The sequence below is a fragment of the Chiroxiphia lanceolata genome, chromosome 7, assembly GCF_009829145.1.
Source record: "Chiroxiphia lanceolata isolate bChiLan1 chromosome 7, bChiLan1.pri, whole genome shotgun sequence".
Lineage (NCBI taxonomy): Eukaryota > Metazoa > Chordata > Aves > Passeriformes > Pipridae > Chiroxiphia > Chiroxiphia lanceolata.
The window spans coordinates 8043654-8068086 of record NC_045643.1 but is presented as its reverse complement, the minus strand read 5'-3'; the positions used below and the strand labels follow the sequence as shown (position 1 = coordinate 8068086).

Genomic DNA, 24433 nt, shown 5'->3' with positions numbered 1-24433 from the left:
AAACTACAGGAGGAGCCCTGCAGCCATCTCACTTCAGTAGCTGCAACTAAAGGATGAGAGCAAGCCCTGAACTGGTAAGTGACACTGCCAGGCTGCAACCTCATTCTGCCAACACCCAGAGTCTGATTACCAGGCCATGTGCACAGGAGGTGCTCACCTCATTTCCTCATCTCATCCTTCTCCCCTCTCAGCCTGCAACTGACACCTTTCCAGGCTATTGTGGGGGCAAAGAACTGCCCTGCAAGGGGAAGCAGGCTAAAGCAGGAGGTGTCCAGAATGCTGCTACTCATGGGAAAAAAAACTGAAAAATTAATGGTATTTATATGTCAAAACAGACAACCCTTAAGTGGGTGGCAATTTGTAAAGACCTCTAACACAGCACTGCATCAGGGAAGTAGGATGTCTCCTGGAACCATCTGCAAGAGGTTACAATGTCAGGCATAAAGCACATACTAACACGCAATTCAAACACAAAGGAAGCATGTCAGAGCATTTTCAACTCCTAAAATAACAGAAACTCCATCACATGCGCCACGTAACTGAACAGGATTTGGAATTAAGGGAAAAAAAAAAAAGGATTAGCTTGAATTTCACTTTGTAGCACAAGGGTGAGCCTGAGAATCACCATTTTTTGTACAGCTCTTTAATGATTGCTACCATCTTACCTGATGTGACCAACCAGTTCAATGAGCTTGTGGCTGAAGAAGTAGGCAGTGAGCTCAGACACGTGACTGAGCACAGAACAAACTCCAAAGAGAGTGGTGGTGCCATTCAGGTCTTCCAAGTGCCAGTACAGAAAGGTGAACACAAAGCCATATCCAAACCCCATGAACCATGCCACGAAGAGCACGGAGCCGTACTGGATACTACACAGCAGTTTTATTAGGTCCCAAAAACTGAAAGACTGCGACTGGCTCATACTGGTAGGAGTGTTATCCGAGGATTCGTTGGAGGCATTTCTGTCTACCTGTGAGATTTCTACCTCTTTTCTCTTATTTTCATCTTGCTTGAAGTGCGCGTAATGAAACCGGAACTGGGTGGCCACAATTAACGCCATTGTCATCAGGACACCAAAAACAATGAAGACAATCCTGTAGTTCTTGTACTCAGGAGCTTTACATCCTTGACCTTCAATGCTAACTTCTGTATGGGTATAGTCAATGCCAATTCCCACGGAGAGCATGGCCAGCCCCCAGCCCAGAGACCCCCACATACGCTGCAATCCATACCGGTCTCTGTGTTTGCCAAGGTACTGCAGAGTTATGGTGTCCACAATAGTAACAGAGGAAGCACTGAAAAATTCTCCTATTATGACAACCAGCAGAATGAGTAGGAAGATGGCCTCCACTTCTTGTTGATCATAAACGAGCACAGCTTGGTCAGAAGGCGCTGGCTTTGTGGTGATGGCAGCTGGGGTGGTGCTCGGAGTTGCGTTCCCTGGTGAGGCTGGGCTAGCGGTGGTGTTTTTCAAAATCAAATGGGTACTGTTTTCCAAGATAAAATCCACATCACTGCTCTGTGTAGGTGACAGGAACGTTATTTCAGGATTAGCTGTCCCTGTTGTTTCCAAAGTGACCGGACTGGAAGTGAGCAGGTCTCTCTTCCTGCGAACGTTCGGGGATGCAGCACTCGCTGTTGTTAGCAGAGAGGACATCGAGGTGTTTTGGGAAACTGTTGTCAAAAGGCTGCTTGCGTTGGTGGGGTGTGCTGGGGGAAGGCCCTTTGGTACACACCTTAAGGTGGCTGGTCTCACAAACCCAATCCCCAGGTTAAATAAAACCCAGCACAAAAGCGAGAACAAGAGGACGATCTTGCCTTTCTTGAAGCGATCTGCCACCACTCCCCAGAAGGGAGCACTGCAGAACTCAATAAAGTACCTGATGCCCACCAGAAGCCCACTCTGGCTGGGTGACATACCCAGCTGCTTGTAATACACGGGCAGCAAGGGGTAGAGAGAGCCATATGCAGAATAGAAGAAAAAATAAAAGACCTTTGAGATCAGGAGATCGTTGTTTATTTTGACACAGTGCTTTTCTAACCAATCCAGCTCTTCGTCTGGGACAGTGGTTGTCTCCGTCGAAGGGGATTCATTATTGGGTGGCAAGTCTTGATCCTTGGAAATGCCATTAAAAGGATCAGCAAGCACATACTTTCTCTTCTGTTCTTCTTCATCATCGGTTAGAATGGCAACCTTATCATCAGCTGCCATGGTTCACCACAGCATCCAGTACCTGGTGGACTCTCAAGGAATGAGGGCTACCCTGCGAACAAATGAAACATAACATGGTTAAGGTACCACACAGGAACAGCCATCAAGAACAAAGACAGCTTCTTTTTTAGCAGTGACATTCCTGAGCAATAAATGCAGTATCAAGGTGGGGAAAGCCATTTGTCTGACCTAGAGGTACATGGTAGCGTGTTTTATGACCAACTCTGTGAAGTTCTCCCAACAGCAGCTTTAATATTGTGCAATAAAACATCTTTCATGTTTAGGACAGAGAATAATTTATATATTCAGAGTAACTGTGGCAATTAAGTGCTAGCCTTTGCAAGTCTCTTCTTTCAAGTTGTCTTTTCTCCCCCAAGGCTAACTGCTTTATTTTCAGTATTCCCCACTATACCAAACAACAGCCATGGTTTCGTAATTAAATAATGCAGCCACATATATATCCGGGTATTTTTAATCATCAAAAGAAATTATTATTTGAACCTTCAAAAGGTTCATCAGTCTCCTCTCAAAAAATGATTTTTTAAGCACTCCACAACCAACCACAGCAGAAATCGGTGGGAGGCTTGAGCTTCTAGGCTGCATGGCAAGAGAGGTGGGAATTAGGATGGGGCTTTGAGATTGAAATTAGGATAACAACCTCAAAGACATCAAAGAACTAGGAGCAAAGAAACACAGAGACAGGCCCTACCATGGTATCTTTAAGTCAAATTCTGAAATTGAAGAAGGATGGATTGGAAGATAACTGCACTGCAGCTGCCCACACTTATCCTTTGCAGAAGTAAAATGGTACAAAACTGACGAGCAATGCTAAAAAATAAATTCACCAGTCCTTAAGACTTTGAGCTGACCAACCAGCTTTCACAGTTAAAAACAACAACTCATTCCAATAAGCTAGGCTAGCTAAGAAAAGCTTCCCTTTCAAGGAATAAAAACCAGCTCTGTCAGCAGAGTATCAGCTCAAAATCATTATTTGAAAACTACTTTTGCTCTATTAGTACCTGTAAATTTAATCTAGGAAGCTTAGCTCACTGGACTGATGTTATTATCACACAGGAACCTTTTGAAAGACCAGTATTTGAAAACAGCATTTTATTTCCGAAGAACTTGAAATTTCTCTAAGAGCACTCAGTTTATGACCTGGACCTTCTCTAAGAATTTGAAGTTGGACAGGATGATCCTTGTGAGCCCTCTCCAACTCAGGATATTGTATAATTCTATGATAAGTATTTTTTGCAGGTCTGCACTTTATTCCAAGAAGAAGAGCACAATGAAATCACAGTCTTTCAAAACTCAACTGGAAGCACAGTATCATCCCCTTAAAATTAGTCATGCATTGATATATTCAGTGCCTTTAAGTTAATTAATTCATTGTTATCTAAATACTGACAATGCATTTGAAAATTGGTACAAGGTTAATAACAGAAAAGAGACTAACATTCACTAGTATGTTAAATTAATTGTTTCTTATTGATTCAAAAAAACAAATAATGGCTGACAAAACAAGCCAAGGGTATTTCTAAAAACAAAAGTTCATTAAAATAACCTAAACCTTACACAGTTCAGTGGTAGACAAGTCTAAAAATACCATCATCAAACTCCCAAACACTGATAAGGTTTGTGTATGTTTTTTGCTTTTAAATGTCATTTCTATGGGATACTATCTATGAGGATCTCTGGTTTCACTTACGGAGAAAAGGCCGCACAAAAATCTTGGAACCTTAAATATTCAGGTATTCAAGGTCAGAAGTTAATAAAAACAATGCCAGCACATACATACAGCCTTGTTTTTTAATCCAGTTTCTTCAGAGACAATCAGATTTTTAAAAAAAAAAAAAAAAGGCATTTGAAGTGTCAAAAGATTAGACAGTCCTAATTAAGTTGTTGGAGTAATCAAATGTAAAAGCACAGTTTCTTGCTCTTACCTGCGACCATCAAAAGCCACATGAACCAAAAACCAGCAGCTGTCTAGCGAGCTCCTGCAATTTTTAGTTCAGCCAGCCACATCCACCTGACTGCTGGAAGGACTGTGGGTTATTTGCTCATTTCTATATCCAGAAAACAAGCCTTTCTAATGAGAAAATTAGATCAGTGCTCTTATTTTCTTCATGCCTTGCCTTGCTTTGACAACAAAGACTCCAGAACTTGCGCAGGGCCCCACTTCTGTCAAGGGGATGTAACTGAGCTTTCAGTATATACTCATCTGTTTGCAGCAACTTGCTTACTAGCTACATCAGAGCTTGACAGCATTTAATTTTGAAGAATAGATTTCCTCCCTGTCCCCTCTCCTATCATGACAAGACAGAACTCGCATTTTAACCATGTAGATATTTTAGGACAAACAATTTAGGACATATTCTTTGCAAGCATATGACTTGAAATTATCCTGATTTAAACAACGCAGCCATATTCCTTATTCCTACATATGAGCTCTGACCCACGTGGTTTCATATAAATTATACCAATGGGTTTCAGACCAATTAGCATTCAATCTTTTTTAATTTAGTTTCCCTTTTCTACTGAAGTGGAACTTAAATTTCGCATGCCATATGAATAGTGGGTATATTACAAATTATTATACTGTTAATCTTTAAATACTTCAGTTGCTGCATATTCTTGCCCCCTCAATAATTTATATCAGCCTCAGCATCCATCTTCTTCTAGCATATTGTATGCAAGGATTAATCCAAAAGATACATTCCCGGTATTCTGACTAGAACATATTGGGTTAGAATGCTATGAAAAGTGTATTTCATGACAATTTCAGTAAATATTTTCCCACACTGAGAGTGTTTCATTGAATATTATTAATAACACAATATACTCTTCAGAAATATAACAGCATCAAGACTGGTAGGAGCCATATGGCATTCTTTATTGTTTGGATCACTAGTTTGTTTAGGAGTCAGGTTTTTGAAACTGATATTGAGCAATTTTTTAAGTTCTAAAAATAAATGCCTGAAAATGACAAAACGAACAAAGGGGTATTGTTACTGAAAAATCTACCAAAAAAACCCTAAATCTACAGCGCTTTCCTTCTACTGACAAAAAACCCCGTGCTCCAGTCAGGGATTGAATGTGCAACAAACAGATAAAAAACAATGTACTTCTGAGTAAGAAAAGTCTATCTGCTGGTTATTTTAACCACAGCCCTCAAATACTGTATCTTCATTTTGCAAAAATTTTTTCTGACCCACAAGATGGTAGGAGGGCAAATGACAAGCACTACTGGCAAGTTTAAAATGAACAACAGAGAACAGGAGCGAGGAAGGAAGGTTCAGAGAGTACACAGAATCGATTTTAGAGTGAATATAAATTTTAACTCACTTGAGGCTGAAGAGAGCACAAAGTTTTGGTAGAGGCCTGTTGAATGTCATCAGTTCAGCCGTGACAAGTGAGACCAAAGAGGTTTTTGAGTGATACCATCACTCTAAAAAACAAGAGTAACAGTTTGAAGGCCATTTTCCTCAAACTTAGATAAGTGCAGAAACACACAGCAAAGCCCTAACATGCAAATTGGAAGGAACTTCTGCAAGGATCCTGAGAAAGCCCAGCAAAGAGGCATAGCAGGCGCACAGCACATCAGATGTACATCACAAGAGAGCACTTTGGTCCTCTGGCAGACAAACAAGCTTTTATCTTGACACAGGTTTACATTTCCAAACCACTGCACAACTCGGAACAGGGAACCGAGCCTTGTTTCCTGGCCATCCCATCACCCCTGACACAGCTACAACTGAAAAAGACCTCACTGCAAGCTGAAGTGCCCATTCCCCCCCAGCCCACGACCCCGTCGTACCGGCCTGGGACCGTACGTCCCTCACAGCTGCACGGGAAGCTCGTGGCCCACTCAGCTCCCTCAGACTGGGAATTATTCTGCGGGATCACATGTGCTCTGAGCCTCTTTATGCACAACTGCATGTGCTTCTCTTCAGATATAAAGAATGTACTTGTTAACCACAAGACTATTCTCTCTTCAAGATTTGAACAGATAGGTTTGGGTTTTTTTTTTTACGTAAGTAGAGCCTATGATTTTTTTCTAAGTTTCCTGATACAGATTCCTGTCACCTGATTTTATATCTACTCCTCCAGCAAGTCAAAATCCACTTTCAAACCCTTAGATCTATGACACGTTTTTTATCCAGTCGTCTTCTGCAAACGGCTACAGCAACTTCCCTGCAGATTTGTACCTTTGAGCAACTATCTGAGGAATGGAGGAAAAACAATTTGTCCCAAGGAATTCAGTGATGACAATGCAGGGGTCATTTCAATGACTGCAAGGAGGCTCTTTGGCAGGTAGTTAAAAAGAGGCAAATATGGGTATTCTGCATTTAGTTAAGTATCTTCTTGGCATTCTTGCCTTTTTTATTTCTTAAATCAATCCTCATTTACTCTGGCTCTCCCAATAATTAGGAGGATTTCAAGATCAGAAAGGATAAAAAGCTAATCTATTCAAGACAACCTGCCATTACAAGAAGTTTCTTACAAAACAGAAAAAAATTATAATAAGGAAAATAATAATAACAGTATACTAAAAGCTCAGCTCTCCCCTTAGAGTCACTTCTCAAAACCTTGGGAAAAAAAACCAACCAAACACCTGCTTTATACTGTATCTCAGGAAAAAAGAAAAAAAAAGCCAATCAACAGATCAGACTGGGGTAGCAAATCCCTAAACCTCTCAGGGAAAATACCACAGCACTTACAGTGCCAGGCATTGAAACCTCACTTGCAGACCAACAAAAAGTTAGATTTGAGGTGAAAAGTACTGTTGTTTTAAACTGAAGTTTAATTCGGCACAAATATTACATTCACTAGGCTTTGAGAATTAAAGTATAATAATGACTCATAAAGTAGAGCATCAAAATCCAGGTTTGGATGTATATGAATGTTAAAAACGAACAAACAAACCCCCATGACAGCTCATCAGAAGACAGTGCAAATGATCTAGAGGCTTAACCCAGTAAATACGTAGCAAAATGACTCACAGTAGAAAATTTATATTTATACAGTCTCAGAAAACATACTCCAAGAGTAGAATTTTGAAACAGGAATCATCAATTTATCTCTCAAACAACATGTAGCTGTAAGAACAGAGCAAACGAGGCTTGCTGTTTGCATTGTGTGGATAAATCAAAGCCAGCCAGGATGGCAACACATCTTTTTTCACTCCTTCCAGAATTCCACTGACTAGAAAACTGACTTTGTAGCAAACTCATTAAATTCCACGTGGAGCTCTCATACCAACATCTTTTGAATCTGCTAATAGAAAACATGTTTCTTCAAAACCCCCTTTTTTTTTTCCAGTCACTAATTACTGTTTGATTCAGAACAGGTCTGTGCTAGTGAAGTAGACTTAAAAACCATCCATCTTCCAAAGAAAGCTCACCTCGCTCACCCCCCAGCTGGTGAAACTGCCACAAGTGCATCCATCATATTGCCCAAGCACACCACCTCCTCCTCAGCCCCACTTGTCTCATTGATCTAAGCTACAAAACCTTCGGATCAAAGTCTTTGTGCTACAGTATCAGTGCAGCATCTCCAGAACCAAGCCCTGCATCCAGCAGGCCTACACAGCACCGCTGCAATAGACATGAATAATAGACCATGTTTTCCATTTTCAAGCAAGTTTCATCCCTAAGGAGCAGCCTGGTGCTGTCGCCTGCGTCCATTCCAAAAAGGAGAATGTTATGCAAACAACTTACATCATGTCAGTGGAGTGCACAGACTTCATTTATTCTTGCATCACGTTCCCAAACCTCTCCTAGGGAAGCCAACCTGCAGGCAGAGCCCTTGGAGGGGCTGTTCTCTGCCAAGCCACACAGACCAATTCCCACGGGCTTACCCACCCGCCCCACATCATCCCCTGTTATCTAAAGGTAAACAGTTCCTCCTGAGAGGCCACCACATGGACACCTGGCTCTGAACTTATAAAATAAGGAAAAACTCACATATAGTGAATTAACTTAAGTGCTGGGAAACGTATTTGTTTCAAGTTTGAAGCAAGACACAAGTGTTGTAACGTTAACCACCATAATTAGGGTTTCCATGAAGTGAAACCACCTCCTTCTAAAGCACTTAACTCCTGAAATTGCTTTATTTTGTGCTGCTGATATGCATTTACTTAATGTGTCGGTCTATAGGTTTTTCCACTTTTTCAATATGCATATAAAAACCCTACACACTGACACATTTACTCAATTACACTGAGAGACAACAGTATGCCTGAAGTATGTCAAGATCAGGTTTATAATAGGTTTAATGCACTTTATGATAGGTCTGAAGTTGCCAAGTTGCTGCAACAGTGCAAATATTAAGATTAAAGAAAAGAACACTATCAGAGCCTCATGTTAAAGAAAAACCATTAAACTCACATGTTTGGACTCCTGTTTTCCAACCTTGTTCTCCATTTACTACGTGCACATTAAGATGTCCCGGTAGACTCTATGTGCTAAACAGTTTATTTTTAGTCAGCATTAGTCTCCAGTTCTTTTAACCAGTTTTCAATTTGCCAACTACGTACCCACACCGCCAAGGTTTACACTTGATTAACGATGGTAAATAACAAGTGTGTCTTCAACCGCAGACGAGGCGAGTGCTCAGAGCTGCAGGACTCCAGGAGCACACTGCTGCCAGCGCTGGGGAGGGGCACAGGCACCCAGCTGCCCCACCAAGCCTGGCAGGAGCAGTGGCCTGTTGCAAAACAGAGAGGCCTTCCTGTCAATTCCCAGCCTCAGGGATCAACCACCACCGGCTATCACCGGTTCACTTTCCCACTCTGCCATATAAACTCAGGCCCGCTGTGCTCTAGCTTAAAATTAAGATGAATTTTAGGTGGTGTTTAAGTTTTGCCCTAGCACCAGCCACATTAGTGATCAACCACAGGTTCCTCATGTCATCGGCTTTTGCTCTCATTTCACCTGTTTGAAATTTTTTTTAAGTCTTCTCAGGATTTTCCCTGGGTTTATGACTGCTATCACAAACACTATGCTTGAAGAGAGAATTGGTTTCTTTTCCCCTGTTCCCCAGTGAGTCTTCAGAGAAGGCAAACAATAAAGTAAATGTCGCCTTTGTCTATTATTTCTATCCAGGGAAAAAAACACACAATAAAAATAGTCAAGCTAGAAAAGCAGCATTTTACAGTCTCTTTCCTTGGACATTACTAACTACAATGGACAAGAGCCGATGTATCTTAGTAATGTAATAATGTCTGGGGTGAATTTTTACCAAAATACTTCAGTGTAATGTTCATACAGCCACTATCCGCTCCCCTAAACTCCAAGTTCATCACTCCTCAACACTGCCCTTTTCATTAACATAACATTTAAAAAAAAGCCTGCTGTTAAAACTTCAGAGCTGCTGAGCAGACGTGGGTTTTAAACTCCGTCAAACTTGAACATAGCAGGCATCCGTAGCAGCTATGGCACCTTCAGCACCGTTTTCCTAAACAAGCATCTATTCCTACGCTTGTCTCAATAAACAGAGGAACAGCTGACAACCCGCTTACTAAAGCTGCTGGTCTTTTAAGGATATAAGTGCTCTGGATCCGAGTGACAGCCACACGTAACGCCACGCCTGGATGCTGGCGGAGGGGAGAAGTCCGGGATGCCTGTGCAGGAGCTCCCGCGGGACACGGCCCGACCAGCGGCCACCCCCGGGGACCAGGACCCTGCCGCGGGGAGGGCCGGGGGCTCTGGGCGGGGGCTGACGCCGAGCTCCTGGAGGCGGGGGCCGGGGCCCGCCGAGCTGCGCTCCCCGCGCAGGGCCGGCGGGGCTGGCACTGCCGCCCGGCTCCGCTGAGGCGCAGCTGACCGGCCCCGGCCCCGGCGCGGCAGGAAACGCCTCCGGGAGGGAGCGCCGGGAGAGGCTGCGGCGCGGGCCCACCGGCAGCATCCCAGGCGGCCGCGGGGACGAGGCCCGCCGGTACCGGGGCAGAGCCCGGGGGGGGCACGGCCTCCCCGGCCCGGCGGCCGCCCGGCTCCCCCGGCTCGGTGCGCCACGGCCGGGGCCGGGGCCCGCCGGTGGGTGCCCGCGGAGCGCGGGCAGGAGAGGCGGCGGCGCCCCGGCGGGCGGCCCTGGCTGCCGGCCCGGCCCCCGCGGGGGCACCGCGGGGCTGCGCTGACTCACCTCGCCCGGGGGCGGCTCCGGGGGGCCGCTCGGCCGGGAGCATCGCAGCCCCTTCCTGCCGCCGCGGCTGCTGCTGCGGGCGGCGGCTCCGCGCACCTCCCGCCCGCCCCCCCGGCCCGGCCGCGCCGCCGCCGCCGCCGCGCAGGGGCGCTGCGGGAGGGACGGGCGGCAGCCACGGGCGGAGCCGCCCCCCGCCGGCACCGCCTCCGCGGGGCTCGGGCCCGGCCCGACCGGGGGGAGCCCCCTACTCAGCCGCTGCCTCGTCGAGGGTCCGTCCGTGCCTGCGGTGGGACGCGTCGGGTTTTAAAACAGTGTCTGCGGAGCGTCTGCGGGCCCCGGACGGCCCAATGACATTCGTAGCGCTTCCTGCTCCTCGCAAGTTCCCTTACGTTACGCGTATTACAGCGTAACGAATTAATCACCTGTAGTGCCTTTCGCAGCCACTGGCATCACCCCACTGGCATCACCTCTTCGGTGGCACTGTTTCTAGACTTAACAGTCAAATAAAATTACGTAAATGTTTAAAACCACAACAACATAAACTTCCCCCGGCTCCCCGTTATTGTTGAGGCAGAAAAAGGCAGAGTGACTCTTGAGCAACAGCTGAGCCGTGCTGAAATATCGAAAGGTCAGCGGTGTTGAGCTAAAGAAAGGGAACGGTCAGAAAGTGAAAGGCCATCCTGAGATTTAGGGTGTTTATCAGCCCTGAGCTGAACAGGAGGTACTGAAGCTCTCTGAGGATTAAGCTCAAGTGCTGGTGTTCTTTACACAAGAGTGCACACTGGGCCCTAGTCCAAGCAGGTCAATAAAGCAAGTAAACTCCACTGGCCATCCCTCTCAGCTGCACAGCACAGGCAGCTTCTGCCCGGGACACTGACCTGACTGCAGACATCGTTCGCTGGGATACCACAGAACAAACACATTACTACTTGCATCTTCTTATTTGTACCTCCCTTTTCTGAGGGAGGATCCCCGTTTCCTCAAGGAAAAAAAATTGTATTATTTTGCCCAAGGGCAGAAATTGAGATAAAACTACAAGTTTGCATGATTGAGGCAGACAGACAGGAACAGGGGCACCATGGGCGTTCAACCCATTTAACTGGAGTCCTCACTGAAGTGGAAGGGCTTCCAGACTCCATGGAAGGCAATGCTCTCTCTCTTGTTCCCCTGCCACGCTGACATACTGATGGGGCACGATCTCTGTACATGGATACATCTGCCATCGAGGACACTGCCCCATTAAAATCTTGCCTGCCTCTACAGTAAAGGCTTCTCGTGAAGGAGGCAGGAGACCAAAGCTGAATTTCCTAGGGGAGATGACCTGAGGCAGGAGAAGGCTTGTTTATCATCTGTCTCTGGAAGGATTTTCAGAACTCTTCATCTTTGAGAATCTCCCTTGTGGCTAATTAAGCACAAAGAGAAGCCACATCTGAGACCAGGAGCACAAGCCTCCTGTAATCTTGCAGAATGCAGAGACAGACAACCATCAGCTCCCGTAGTGGGGGGGTTATTACAAAATGTTACTGTAATAAATCAGATCTCTGCTCCAACTGAAATTATTTAATCTTAATAGAGACTTTTTTGGCAAATTACAACAAATGCTTTTAGGGAGAACATGGTATTTCAAATAATTTCCAGTCATTGTTTGCGAACTGAAAAGGGAAAGCTGATCTTTGTAGTCACAGACTACATTTACCTGGAACCATAAAAGCAGTCTTTCCCTAACCTCTGATAACTCAACATTGCCCACCACACATTAAGAATGTGACCATCTTCTGCAGCTGTGTTTTTCCTTTTCTTGGAGCTGTGTTTCTTAGGACTTGCATCCTGATCATTCCCTTTCCTTCTACTGGGCTTTGGAGGAGCCAGGGACATTAAAAAAAATAAATTAATAATTTTGAGTGCTCTCTCAATAGAGAAATTAAAACAAAATATGTAACATTTCTTTGCAGGCAGTTGCATAACCAGGTATGTGAACAAGAAGTTACAGCTGAGGACCAGAGTACAGAATATGACTAATAGAGTGATTTACAATGTTTTCTTTATACATATATATATATATATAAATCCTATTTATATGATATAGAGACCTATATAAGTACTAAATATATTCTATAAAAATGTAATTTTTAATATATATATTTAAGTGTTTTCTTACTGAGTTTAAAAGCCCAATCCAGCAGTGTGGGAAGTGTTGTGAAAAGCCTGACCACAGAACAAGCTACTCTAGCCTGAGCAAAACTGAACATGTAGGGTTCTGCATGGTTATATCTTTCAGTGAGGCTCTGTGTAAAGATCTGTGTTACACCCTGTTACACATTATTACCCTTGCTCAGAGAGTTCTTTCAGCTATGAAAATGAGGGTTAACAAAAATGGAGAAACTGCTGCTCTGCACACAAACTGTCCTAAAGTATTTTTATCACAGATATTTCTAGGCAAAGCACTGTTCAGAGGAAAGGAAATGTAGTTGAAAATTACTTGAAGTATAAAGTTTTCTATTAAAATAGTTGCTAGTATAAAACAAAATAAAAAGCTGAGTCAGGTGTAAAATCCATTTAAATTAATTGAAATATCTCTTTTTCAAAGACCTCTGGTTCAGGCTCTGAATCACAGTGAAATGTGATATATAAATGGGACATACCAAACAACAATCTTTTTCTCTTAGCTAATAGAGTGACATTAATAAATATGTACCTGACCACTGCATATTAGAATATTCAGAAATAATACTTTTAAAAATAAATATAAATCATACATACACATGCCATATAATCAACTCTGTACTGTAAAGCCACACTGGATTAAACTTATCCATGCCTGTGTGTTCCTGGGGGTTTTGCTTCAATACATATGTTACTTTATAAAGATTTCTATTCATGTTCCCCATATGACTTTACCATATATCATGGTGAGAATGCTTGGCAAAAATAGTTACAAATGCTTTATAGCTTAAAAAGCAAATAACCAAATTTAATGTCAAAAGAAAGCACCAAGTAAACTAAAAAATTAAAGCAAAATAAACAAAATTATATACAAATAACTGCTGGGACTGCACATATTAGATTTGGCTTGAAAAGGACTCAGTGGTGTCAGCTGACTCCATGGCTTGTTCCTTAGGTTAGAGGAGAAATAAAGCAAATATAGCATAAGACAGACAACTTTCATGTAAAAAACATCTGGTAGGTTATATGAATGATATGGGCATCTTGTGCTTCTGCTATTTTGCAGTAGTGACAAAGGTAAGGTATGTGAGCCCTGTCTTACGGAAATCGTTTCTAGGAGCTTAAATTGTAACGTATAGAAAAACTTACAGGTTTCTTTCATGAGCTGGAGCTGTACTTTGAAATCAAGAATTTCTGGTTGACCCAAAATATTCTGTTGTCCTTTAGCAGCTTTTAACCCTGAGCCAAAACAAAAAAAAAAATTTACATCAGTCAGATTAGAAAGATAAGATGAAGGTGAGATTTATGCTGCTAGGACTTGCCCCAGACTACAATAACGAAAACAGAAGAGCTTTCATTTCCATCAGACCTTTAATATATTTTGCATAACATGAAAACTAATTTTTTTAGTCAGTCCTTTGCCAGGAGAGGCACTACATTAAGGCAACTATGACATTTATTTCTTCCTCTTGAGGAAGTTCTTCATAACACAACAGTTTGTACATCTGGGAAGACTCTAAGTCAGTAGGAGGAAAAATGTGACTTTTTCCTAGTGTTTCAAAGACTAAATGCAACTATGTCACCAGTAAGAGAAAAATCCCAACAGAGGAACTGAGGAACAGTCACCCAGTGAATCAGTAAATCATACACAGCTGCAGCAATGTTAATGGTAACCAAGGACAAAATATTCACAGCCAGTGAGACAACCATTGCAGTGATCTGTCTGGTTTGGCAGGGAAGCAGAGGACTCCCTTCCTTTAATTTTTAATCAAATACTTTTGGAAGCATTACATTCATTAGCAAAGAGAAGGGAAAAGCAATGCACAAAACAGTACAGAAAGTGTGTATACTATGACTGTGTTTATTGTGTGTGTATATACAAACTTCCTCCTACTGGATAGACCTTTTTCCTCTTTTTCTTCACCTTAAATTTAGATTTGTGTTTGTGTGGTATCTGCTTGTACAGTAGTCAGCCTTTCCTCACGTCAAGAACCTTTGAATCCACTGGCAAGTATTGAATTTGATGTGCAGTGACAGTCTCACAAATATTAAATTCTTAAAACGTAGTGTGAACAGCAGTGATGGAGTTGGAGGGAGGGAATCTTAACCAGCCAGAGCTTTGAGAAGGATCCTCTTAGACCCTCTCTTATAGTGGGGTCCCCAGAAAAGATCCAACTGAAACTTAAACAAATAGCTCCCCCATGCACATACATCTTATTCTAAATAAACACTAAAAGTGTTAAAACAAAAATGCAAATGACCAGGGCAGGTAGAGTACTTAAAAATATGACATATACCCCCATCTCCTCTGCCAGGCACGTCCTGCACAACAGGTCCTTGCTCTCTGTGGCTTTAGTAACACAAACATTTGTCTTCTGCGCTGTGTTCTGAGTGTACTAAGTAACTGTCATGTCTAACATGTTTAATAACTGCAGGTATGTGACCAAGGGACAGCAAACTGACCAGTTCTCTCTGATCCCTAGGAACTTCCTTCTGTCCCATCTGAGAGCACGGGGTGGAGTGAATACCACCATTCAGGCGAGAAATTCTTTACTATCATTGTCCTTTACATCCACATTATAGGGTCAGATATCCCTGCTTTCCTAATTGCTAGTCAATGACTTCAGGTCAATGGGAATTTGAGTTCTCAGCTTTTTGACTAAATTAAATTTCTGAGAATAGCTTTTAAGGGAAATATAATGCCACTGCACATCAAAATATTCCCTAGCCAAAACAAATTTTAATTGTGGTTCGGTATTCTACAGGTTGAAAAACTATTGCAGAAAATAATTTCTGATTTTACACAGCACTACATACTCCTCTCATTTAATACAAGGATTCTCACCATTTATATGTCTAAAAACATGGTGATAACTCAGAGTACTTTTTACCTGAACTGTGGTTTTGTTTGTTTGTTTGTTTGTTTGTTTTTTAAATCAGATTCTGATTAAATGCAGGTCTTCTACAGTGTAGCTTTCTAAACCTAGACCAAGACTAAGACAGGCATTTTTGTTTAGTACATGTAAATGTGATTTTTGATGAAAACTACTCGTGTGACACAAGCATTGAAAAAATCTTTTGTACTGAGGGACACATGGCACCAAATTCAGACCAAGGCTGACATTCAGACAGCTGCTGACTTCGGAGGCCTCACATCTAACTCACTGTAGAGCTGAGTTTGTCTCATTATAAATAAAAGCAGTAAATGTCACTTTTCATACAGAAGGGAGTCAGTGTTAGCCATCTGACCTCTTTTCCCCGAAAGCATACTGATATTTTTATTCTATATTTCATCCCATGACCTCCAGCATAACTGATGGGTTAACCTCTTTTAATGTCTTGGTTAATGAGGCGACATCCATGTGATACTGGCACTTGAATTTAGTTTCAAGGTGAATTTCAAACAGTTCCCCCTCCTCAAAGTGTAAAAACAATGAGCAACTTATTGATGCCCTTCTCAAACTCTTGAGATGATATTCCTCTGTGTAAAGAACAAAGGACCTCAGTACTTAAGTGTCAGGATGTCAGTGCCACAGACGTCAGTTCCACTGAGACTCAAAGCAGTATCTCTGATCAAAGTGATCGGGAAATAAATAGATGTTTTTTAGACAAATAGAAGCACTCAACTATTGCAAACGTGTTAAAGACAGGTAAACTATATTGCCAGTCATGCCATGGAATGGTAATAGCAGATTAAATGTTCTCTGATAGTATTAGAAAAAAAAGTTTTTTGGTTTTTTTCCCACTTTTGTATTCAGATTTCTGGCTGGAAAGAAAAATCATTAATAACATACAAGAAATGTTTTAAATGTTTTTGTTTTCTTTTTGGCTATCAGTGTAACATGAGATAAAGACTTCATGTAATGGTACAAATTGTTTCAGAAATATTGTACACAGCTATTTACTTTTTTCCTACAACATCCAAATAATCACAATGTATTTAAGACAGCATACTGTAGTATTCTCAGTGGAAAGCTTCAGAACAGCTGTTTACTTCAGAGTTTGAAGTTGAAGATAAAAATAAGACAAACAAAATCTCAGAGGATATTAATAGTTCCATACTTACTGAGCTCATTAATAAATTCATTGGATTCCTCCCCAGCAATGTTTCTTTTCCAAACCTGGAAACAAAATTATTGACAGTGAAAAAAAAACAACATATGTTTAGTTTTCAAGAGAATGCTAATTTAAGTTTGAAGAACCTGATTCTGCAGTGTGTATTGGCCTAAACTTCTGTTAGAACCAATGACAGAGACAGACTTGGGCAAGACCAGGCCCTGCATTAGTGGTGTGACATTGTGTTTGGCATAGAATTAGAATGCATAGCTTACGTCAAGTCTGTTGCCATGATATAGCTACTGTGAAACCCAGCCTGGTTTCAGGGAGCAGTTTCTCTTCAAAACAGAAAAAAATCTTAGAGATTAAGTTTGTCCCTTCCATTTAATGTCTTATTTTACTCACAGTCACCAAAGCATCTTTCTCAGGCTTTCTAACAGAATTATACAGTTGAAGATAAAAAAATGGACTTCAGCTGTATGTATATGGCTGTAGGAATAGTACCACTCCCAGGTATCAGGTTTCAGTGCAGGGCAACTCCTTATTCTTCCAAAGTCTGTTTGGAAGCGTCAGCAGGATCTAAATGACCTCACAAGGGAAGTACTCAGAAAACAAGGGATATTCAACTGTTTCCCAGTTTTTATTTTTTTCACTGTCTTGTTGGACAAAGACAGTGTTTCAACCATATGCTACAACACCTCACTAAAATTAAGATGTTTTGGAGGCAAAGTGGAAAAAGGGAGCAAACTCGACGAACGCTACCAATTCAGAGTGCACGAGTACTGCCAGAAAAATGATGGTGTCAAAGTTCTACCTTCTGACTGAGTGGCTCTGCAGTGTATAAAAGGGTAACTGCCTCTTGTGTTTTAGCTGCGCAATAAGGAACAGCGAGGTGCCTCCTTCCCACGTCATGGAACTGCGAGCTCCCGGGGACGGGGCTGGCCGTCGTTCTCTGCTTTGGCACCGTGACCAGCAGTGCTGCCTGACTCCACCTGGCTGTTCCCCACTGCTGCACACAGAGCACGGGCTCCTCTGCTGTGGTTAATAGAGCATTTCAGACCGAGTGCTTCTACTCCAGGAGACAGCCGAAATCTCAATCCACATCTAAATTTTTCAGCCAGGCTTTTACAGTATTTGCATGCTCTTTGTCTCTTGCAGATTGTGATCTATTTATAACAACTCAGCTATTTCTAAACCTCAAGCAGACAGAAAATTGATGTGTCATTCTAAGGATATGCCTTTGAAATGGTGGGGTGGGAAAAGAAAAAACCCAAAACACGGGAAGGTGACAAAAGCAGAAAAAAATAGTCTTTGTCTATGTAGCAGTATTAATGTTTCTTACCTTTTTTTCTATGTCATACCTCCTGACTTCCTAAATCAGCACATCAGCTATGAATTCTAAGTACCTGTGCTTTTTAAAGTCATTTACTAATTCCTTTTCTTCTTTCCCTTCTCTTCCCCCTGTTCTATAAATAGTTGAAAAAAGGTCTGTTGCCTGTAGGGTTGGACAATTTTATCTGCTTTTAGGATGTACAACCTAGCTCCCTGAGGATTTCTTGTCTTGCTACAACATGCTGTTAACTGTTTGTTACCAGGAGGTTCAAAATTGTCAAAGCACTTATGAGGGAGGAAAAAATAAATATGTGCAAAACCAATTGCAAAGTAAGAAATAATTCTATTTTAGCATAGTATATGGATTTTTTTTTTTCACCTGCAGAAAAATTCAGGCATGGATCCCATAAACATTACAGGAAAAAAAAACAGGATGTTTTCCTCATTTAAAAAAATGCTATATTAGTGTTGGAAAAGGTACAGAGAAGGATGCTTAAAAGCTTGGAGTGACTCTGCCTGGAACAGTTGAGTAGTCTAGTATTCACCAGTCAGAAAAAGAGGCAAATTAGCAGGGACAAAGCAGATTTATGATGTCCTGAACTGGAGAAAGCAAATTCATTTACTCTTTCTTCTCATACATGGAATAGGAAAAATCAAATTAAGCTGGTAGGAGACCTGTCAAAAGCTTGCAAAGATACTGTGGATTCTGAAAGCTTGTCAGATTCTGGGGGAGGCTGGACACATGCAAAGAAGAGAAATCCCCAGGTTACTAGACTTTTTGTTTACTAAAACCTGTAATCTTCTGGGGAACAATTCAAAGATTCTAGAATAACAATAAATTATTAGTTTTCTAACATTTTGCAGCACAGTTTATTTTCCCTTCAGTTTTTCAAAATATCATGCATTCTTATAATTAAATGTTTCATGTAAACACTAGGTCTGGTTTTGCAGCTCACCTTTGGGCCACTACTGGTGTCATGGGCCCTCTAGTTCCTTGGGCCACCTTGTAGTAACTGTTACTAATCCTCATACTTTGCCTTAAACAATAGTTTACAGATGTACTGAGTTGGGAAGGCATTTTTCCTATTCCTGAAAGGCAGAGCCATTCTAATGTGTTTAAAACAATAGCATTTCCTACTAGTGCAGGTCCATTAGTATATGAGTGAGGAGAAGCCAGACCAAACTATGAGCAGCTGGCCCCTTCTTGTCATTGGTTGTATCTAAGTCAGAAAAGCAGTAAAATGTTCCTTGTGTCTTCCAAAGCCTTGGCCACTGACAGCAGCAACATCAGGAAATGTTAAGGAAAGCCTAAGGTCTCAGTTCCTTCTTTCTTTGTAGCATGTGTGCTGAATAATATCACTAAAGAGAGTGCAAATGCCATCAGCTCTGAACCGCGGGGGGGTTTTGTTGTTCAGGTTGTAGCGGAATAAAAAAGGTAAACAATTAAACTAAGCACTATGGAGCACAATGGTGAGTCAGCCCTCCTGATGCCTCAAAACCCTTCAGACAGCCCTCTGAGAAGTAAGATTTCTGATCTTGAAAATTCTCCAGTAAAGTGTGTTATTTATAATTTCCGTTAGCAAAAATGAAAACGTGGATAGACATAAATGTACATAACACATAGGTTGTCCATCTACCTTGTATCTCTTACTTACTTTCTAAATTACTAATTTAAGCATAAACTACCATTCCAAATAGTAATACTAAAGGAGAATTTCAAAGACTTCAAACTGCAATATATTTTAAATTTTGACCCAACAGCACTAAATTTTAAGTCGATGCAGTATCACTAAAATATAATGCAATAATTTGTTTACAAAACCTGTCTTATCTTACTCATTCTTATATTTATAAGCTAAACAAAACAGGTAAACCTTTGGACTTGAGCAGGGTGGGGTGATCTTGCAACAGCAGTGGCTGAACAAATATACATGGCTTATATGGAAAAGACAACAAAAGAGGAAATGGATATTGGAAAGTTGGCTACTAATTAACCCAGGCCTCTCTGGGAAACAAGACTGAAAGCGAACTACGGTTTCAATTGAGCTGTTTCCTCAGGTGAGACTCTTTAAAAGCACATCTGAGCTGTAGTTTTTTCTGAGATAAGTAAATAGTGCCCACATCCTACATACTAGACAGGTGTGAAAGATTGTCACAGATCTGCCAACAGTTCCCCTTCTTAAACAAGAAAGGTGAAGGCTGAACAGTGGGGATCACTGTAGTCTTTGGCAACAGGTTTCCAGGAATTTAAGATGAAGTGGCACCTTCTAGGGAGGATGTTTTCTTAGACCTTCTAGAAATAACATATTCCTGAGAGATCTGCTTCTGGTTGTTACTGTGCAGTGACTAAGTCACAGTCCATTGTTGCAGTCATTCTGTGGTAATTATGTTACCTACAAGCATTATGACTGCTGATTGTGAATAACTAACAAAAGCAAACAGTTCCTTTGTAACAGGCAGCTGACTGCTTCTGCAAACACGCTACAACCTCCTGAAACTGCATATTGGAGGACCTGCCAAAGTTTGGGACTTCTTACTTCTGTAAATGCTAGGGTTTTTAAACTGAAGAAGTGAAGACGGTGAGAAATTCTTAGACAGGTGGGAAATTTCCTCAGGAAAAAAAAAGAGAATTGAAGTACTCCCGAGGAAAGGAGTGTGGCTGAGTGAGTGCATTTTAATACATTGTGGATTTGTTTGTCCTGTGCTAAAAAAACAGGCTCATTTCCTTCTGCAGAACTGGGTAGCAGCTGATAGATGGCAGTGTTACAGGCTCACATGTAAAGCCACGGTCAAATTATTTGCTTAGAAAGAAAAAGCACGTGTCCCTTCTAACATATATTAGAAGGCCCTGGTTGGATATCTGTTTATAACAGTTTACGGAACAGCTTTTCTTTCTTAAAGAAGTGGAAAACATATTCCATGTCTTGATTTGTAAAGCAACACAGAAATTCAAAGCGTCTGAATCCTCTTCCTCTGGATCCTATAATCCTGGGTCATTGTGCTATGTGGTTTTTTTGTGGTATATGCACCACAAACATACAGATAAACTATATTTATGCTCAATAATAGGAGCAATGAAAAGATACTATCTGTTATCACCAGTGTATTGCATCTTTCTGTTTCAGCTCTAAGTTTAACGTTGATATTACGATGAGACAGTCAAATAGAGAAGTGAAAACTAAAGCAGAATAGTGGAAAAGCTACAGAGTTATTTCTCAATGTCTGCTTCTTCTGACTATTTGAAATACGTTGAAAATGGTAGGTTTCTATTGTAGTTGAGACGTCAGACAGCTGTGCCTGCAAAATTCAGCTGTCTCTTACTAGGAGGGGTAACTCGTTGACAGTAAATGTTCCAAAGGGCTCACAAAAGCTACAGGGGTGTTAGTGCTGTCACAGGAGAGGGAAAGCACAGACCAAATATGTTTCGTGATTCTTCTGCTCGGTCATGGGGAAAAAAATTTCCATTAACAGTATCCAATATGGGCTAATAATGATTTCAGATTGAGAATGGACTTTTTTTTTTTAAACATACAGTCTCTGCTTTCTTAGAAAATCATTTCAATTTAGAATAAAAAAAAAACCAAAAGATGTTTCTTCTTGGTGCTGGCCAGAACTTTCTCTTCTTTATTTTTTTTTTTTAGGCTACAAATGTCAGTAAAATCACTTTTCAAAATGTCTTAAATTTACAGAATAATGTCCCAGACTAATTCTACATGGTGTGACATCTCCTAGGCAGAAGCACAGCCTGTAATTACATGCTTTATTTCTTGGCAGGTCCCAGATTGAAACCCTGCTGTTAACTCCTGCAGTTAACCATACAATAAAGCACCTTCTCACTCCTAGAGCCTGAAGAAGTGCTCTTAGCAACAGTTCTATAAGGGAGTGCCTGCATTTTTCTTGGCAGACAGAGGTGTGTCAAAGTATGACTAAATCACATTGAGTTCCATGTTATTTCTGAAATAATTATATATATATTCCCATACAGTGCTCTTAGGAGGATGCACCTCCATTCCAGCCTGCTAGTGCAGAGACACAGGGAGAGCTGGACAGGCTGGGTCTGGACAGGAGAACCAGGGGCATCATGAAATCCAAGAGTGAGATTACAGAGAGGAACTAATGATACTGGAGACCATGTATTTCCTGGTGAACAATTTTGATCTATATTGTGCCCTGCCACAGCTGCCACTGCTTTTCTTCATTGGGCAGTAATATCCCTGGGGAACTATGTCCATTCAGTAAGTGCTCAAGGAACCAAGTACTTGTCCCTGTCACTGCAGGTTTGTTTATGATCCACGATGACCACATTTCTTTAAAAAAAAAAAGAAAAAGAAAAAAAGAAAAAAAAACTACAAACAAACACTTTTCCTTTTGACTTGCTACACATCCTTTCCACCAGGTTAATCATTATACACAGAGCTGGTAAACTGAGTTGCATTGAAGCTCACTATTAGCCCATATTGGATGCTGATAATTTATACTTATGAACAGAATATCTGCAGCAGTGAATGATATATGCTTATTCCTAATAGCTTAAAGGCCTCTATTTATTCTTCTGATCTATTTTTTTCCCCATTTCTAAGTTCTCCAATTTGCTTTGCTGTCCTTTGCACCATTTGTGGCAATAAATGAGATATCTCTCCCTAGGCAATATTCTGCAATTCATTATTTTATGAACAGTTTTCATTGTTCTCCAGAATGAAATAAAATAGAAGGAAATTTTAAAAAATATTCTTAATATTTACTTCTAAAATCAAATGTAGATCTTTTCAAGGGAAAATTAATACCTGTGTGAGGTGTCAGATGAGAAACATGGAAAGGTTTGAATACACCACATCCATTTAATAAGATACTGTCACTGTCAGCCAAACTGCCCTGCTGAAGAGCCTCACTTTAATTTAGGGTAACAAATTCTTGAAATAAACATCTGAGGTGCTCAAATTCCTGGTCTGTCAGAAAGCTACTAATTAGCATCAAATGCTTTTGTGCTTAATTCACTGTGATTTTGACTGAAACAAAATAGGTAACTAGGCATTCACTGTGACCCCTGAGAGGGAAGCAGATGGTTCAGGACCACATCATGTGACATTCCAGCTGAACAACAGACAAAATGAGGAGGCCAAGAGGAATCTTACATACAGGACTGATTTAGAATAATTTTTAATGATTTTAAGTATTTAGGGTTTGGTGGGTTTTTTGTGTGTTTTTTTTTTCTTCTTTTGTTTTGAGTTGCGGGGTTTTTTTACTGCTTCTTGAATAATATAATTCCACTACAATAGATCATACAAGGAAAATTTCAGGCTAATGGTAGTTGGCAAGATAAGGATATAATCTGCATTTAAAATATGATGTACATTCATTGATATTAAAGGTATGAAAAGCACTACCTTTAAAGTTAACTGAACCAATGCTAAATGCAAGGTAGAATTACAAGCGGGCCAATGGTGCTTCAAAATTCCACTGACAAAGGAATTACTGCAATGTTTTAAAGTAAATCAGTCAAGTGACATGAACTTACTATTTGGAATATTGTTCCTCCTTAGGCTGGGTATGTAATTCCAGTAGATTATAATTATGAGTTACATAAGATTCAGTGGAAGGTAACAAAGATATATTAAAAATATTAATCACCATTCATAAATAAGACTTTAAAAAACACCAGGATAATTAGTTCCATTAAGGTTACATCTCCATTGATACTGCTATAGCTCTTGCTAACATAAGTCCATCAGCTGATCTGTTTTGTCACATGCAAATGTGTTAATTAGGCTTATTCATAACTCCCTTTGTTTCTGAGCTGATCAGTGGAACAAGTTATGCTTACGTTTTTCCTTCCAACTCTAAGGTTAAATCTCCAGAGCTACAAGAGTCAGACTGGTGGGGGACATGCACTGAAGTCAGCAAGCCCCCTTCCCAGGCTTGAGGTTTCTACTGACAAGGAGAAAATTACATGCCCTGTGCAATACTTTTTTTTTTTAGATCTCCCATACTTTCAAAGTCAAATTTCATTATTTGGTTGTTATTGCATGTCTGAACCATTAAAGACCACATCCTGATACAAGATTCTGCATCACTAACGTATATGGAAAGTCTGATGCTGGTGTGAAATCTAGTCAAAAATCAGTGTATGGGTAGAGTTTTGGACTGAGAAGAATGCATGCAACTAACTCAAGCTAGGATGACTATAACTAGGAATACATATTGTGAAACCTGTATTTCAGATAGATAAGTCAAAACAAGTCAGAATGTCAAAGCTGAAGAGGACCCTTAGTTCTTGGAGTCTGTCAAGAAACAGCACTATCACTTTGCACTCTATACCACTAGTCTTACAAGTTCTGCTTTCCTATACTAGTTCCACTGCTATTTTCATTTAATACCAGCAAAACACCTCAAATAATATCCTGTTAACACAGATAAGCCTGAATTTAATTTCTTTTAGAAGCACACATTTAGAGTAAATCTTGAATTAACTGATATTCTGGGACAGTGCTATTTCAAGAGGTCCAACAGGGACGGTATTTTGAAATACAGACC

General features: G+C 41.0%; 1 protein-coding gene and 1 long non-coding RNA gene across 9 annotated transcripts in view; one reads left to right on the top strand and one right to left on the bottom strand.

Annotated features, from left to right (window-relative positions):
• Positions 1-10825, bottom strand: part of MFSD6 (major facilitator superfamily domain containing 6) — a 28494-nt gene extending 17669 nt beyond the window's left edge. For 3 of the 8 annotated variants that reach the window (XM_032693525.1, XM_032693518.1, XM_032693526.1), the window contains exons 1-2: positions 10352-10758; positions 666-2261 (exon numbers count right to left, since the gene is read on the bottom strand). In XM_032693525.1, the coding sequence (XP_032549416.1) occupies positions 666-2209 (1544 nt within the window). In that variant the 5' untranslated portion in view covers positions 2210-2261; positions 10352-10758. The other 5 variants (XM_032693521.1, XM_032693519.1, XM_032693520.1 and 2 more) reach the window with 5 other exon arrangements.
• Positions 10826-19969: 9144 nt separating this feature from the next.
• On the top strand, positions 19970-22248 carry LOC116789570. Its single transcript, XR_004358083.1, has 2 exons — positions 19970-20282; positions 21888-22248. It is a non-coding gene; the product is annotated as an uncharacterized LOC116789570 (long non-coding RNA).
• The last annotated feature ends 2185 nt before the right edge of the window (positions 22249-24433 follow it).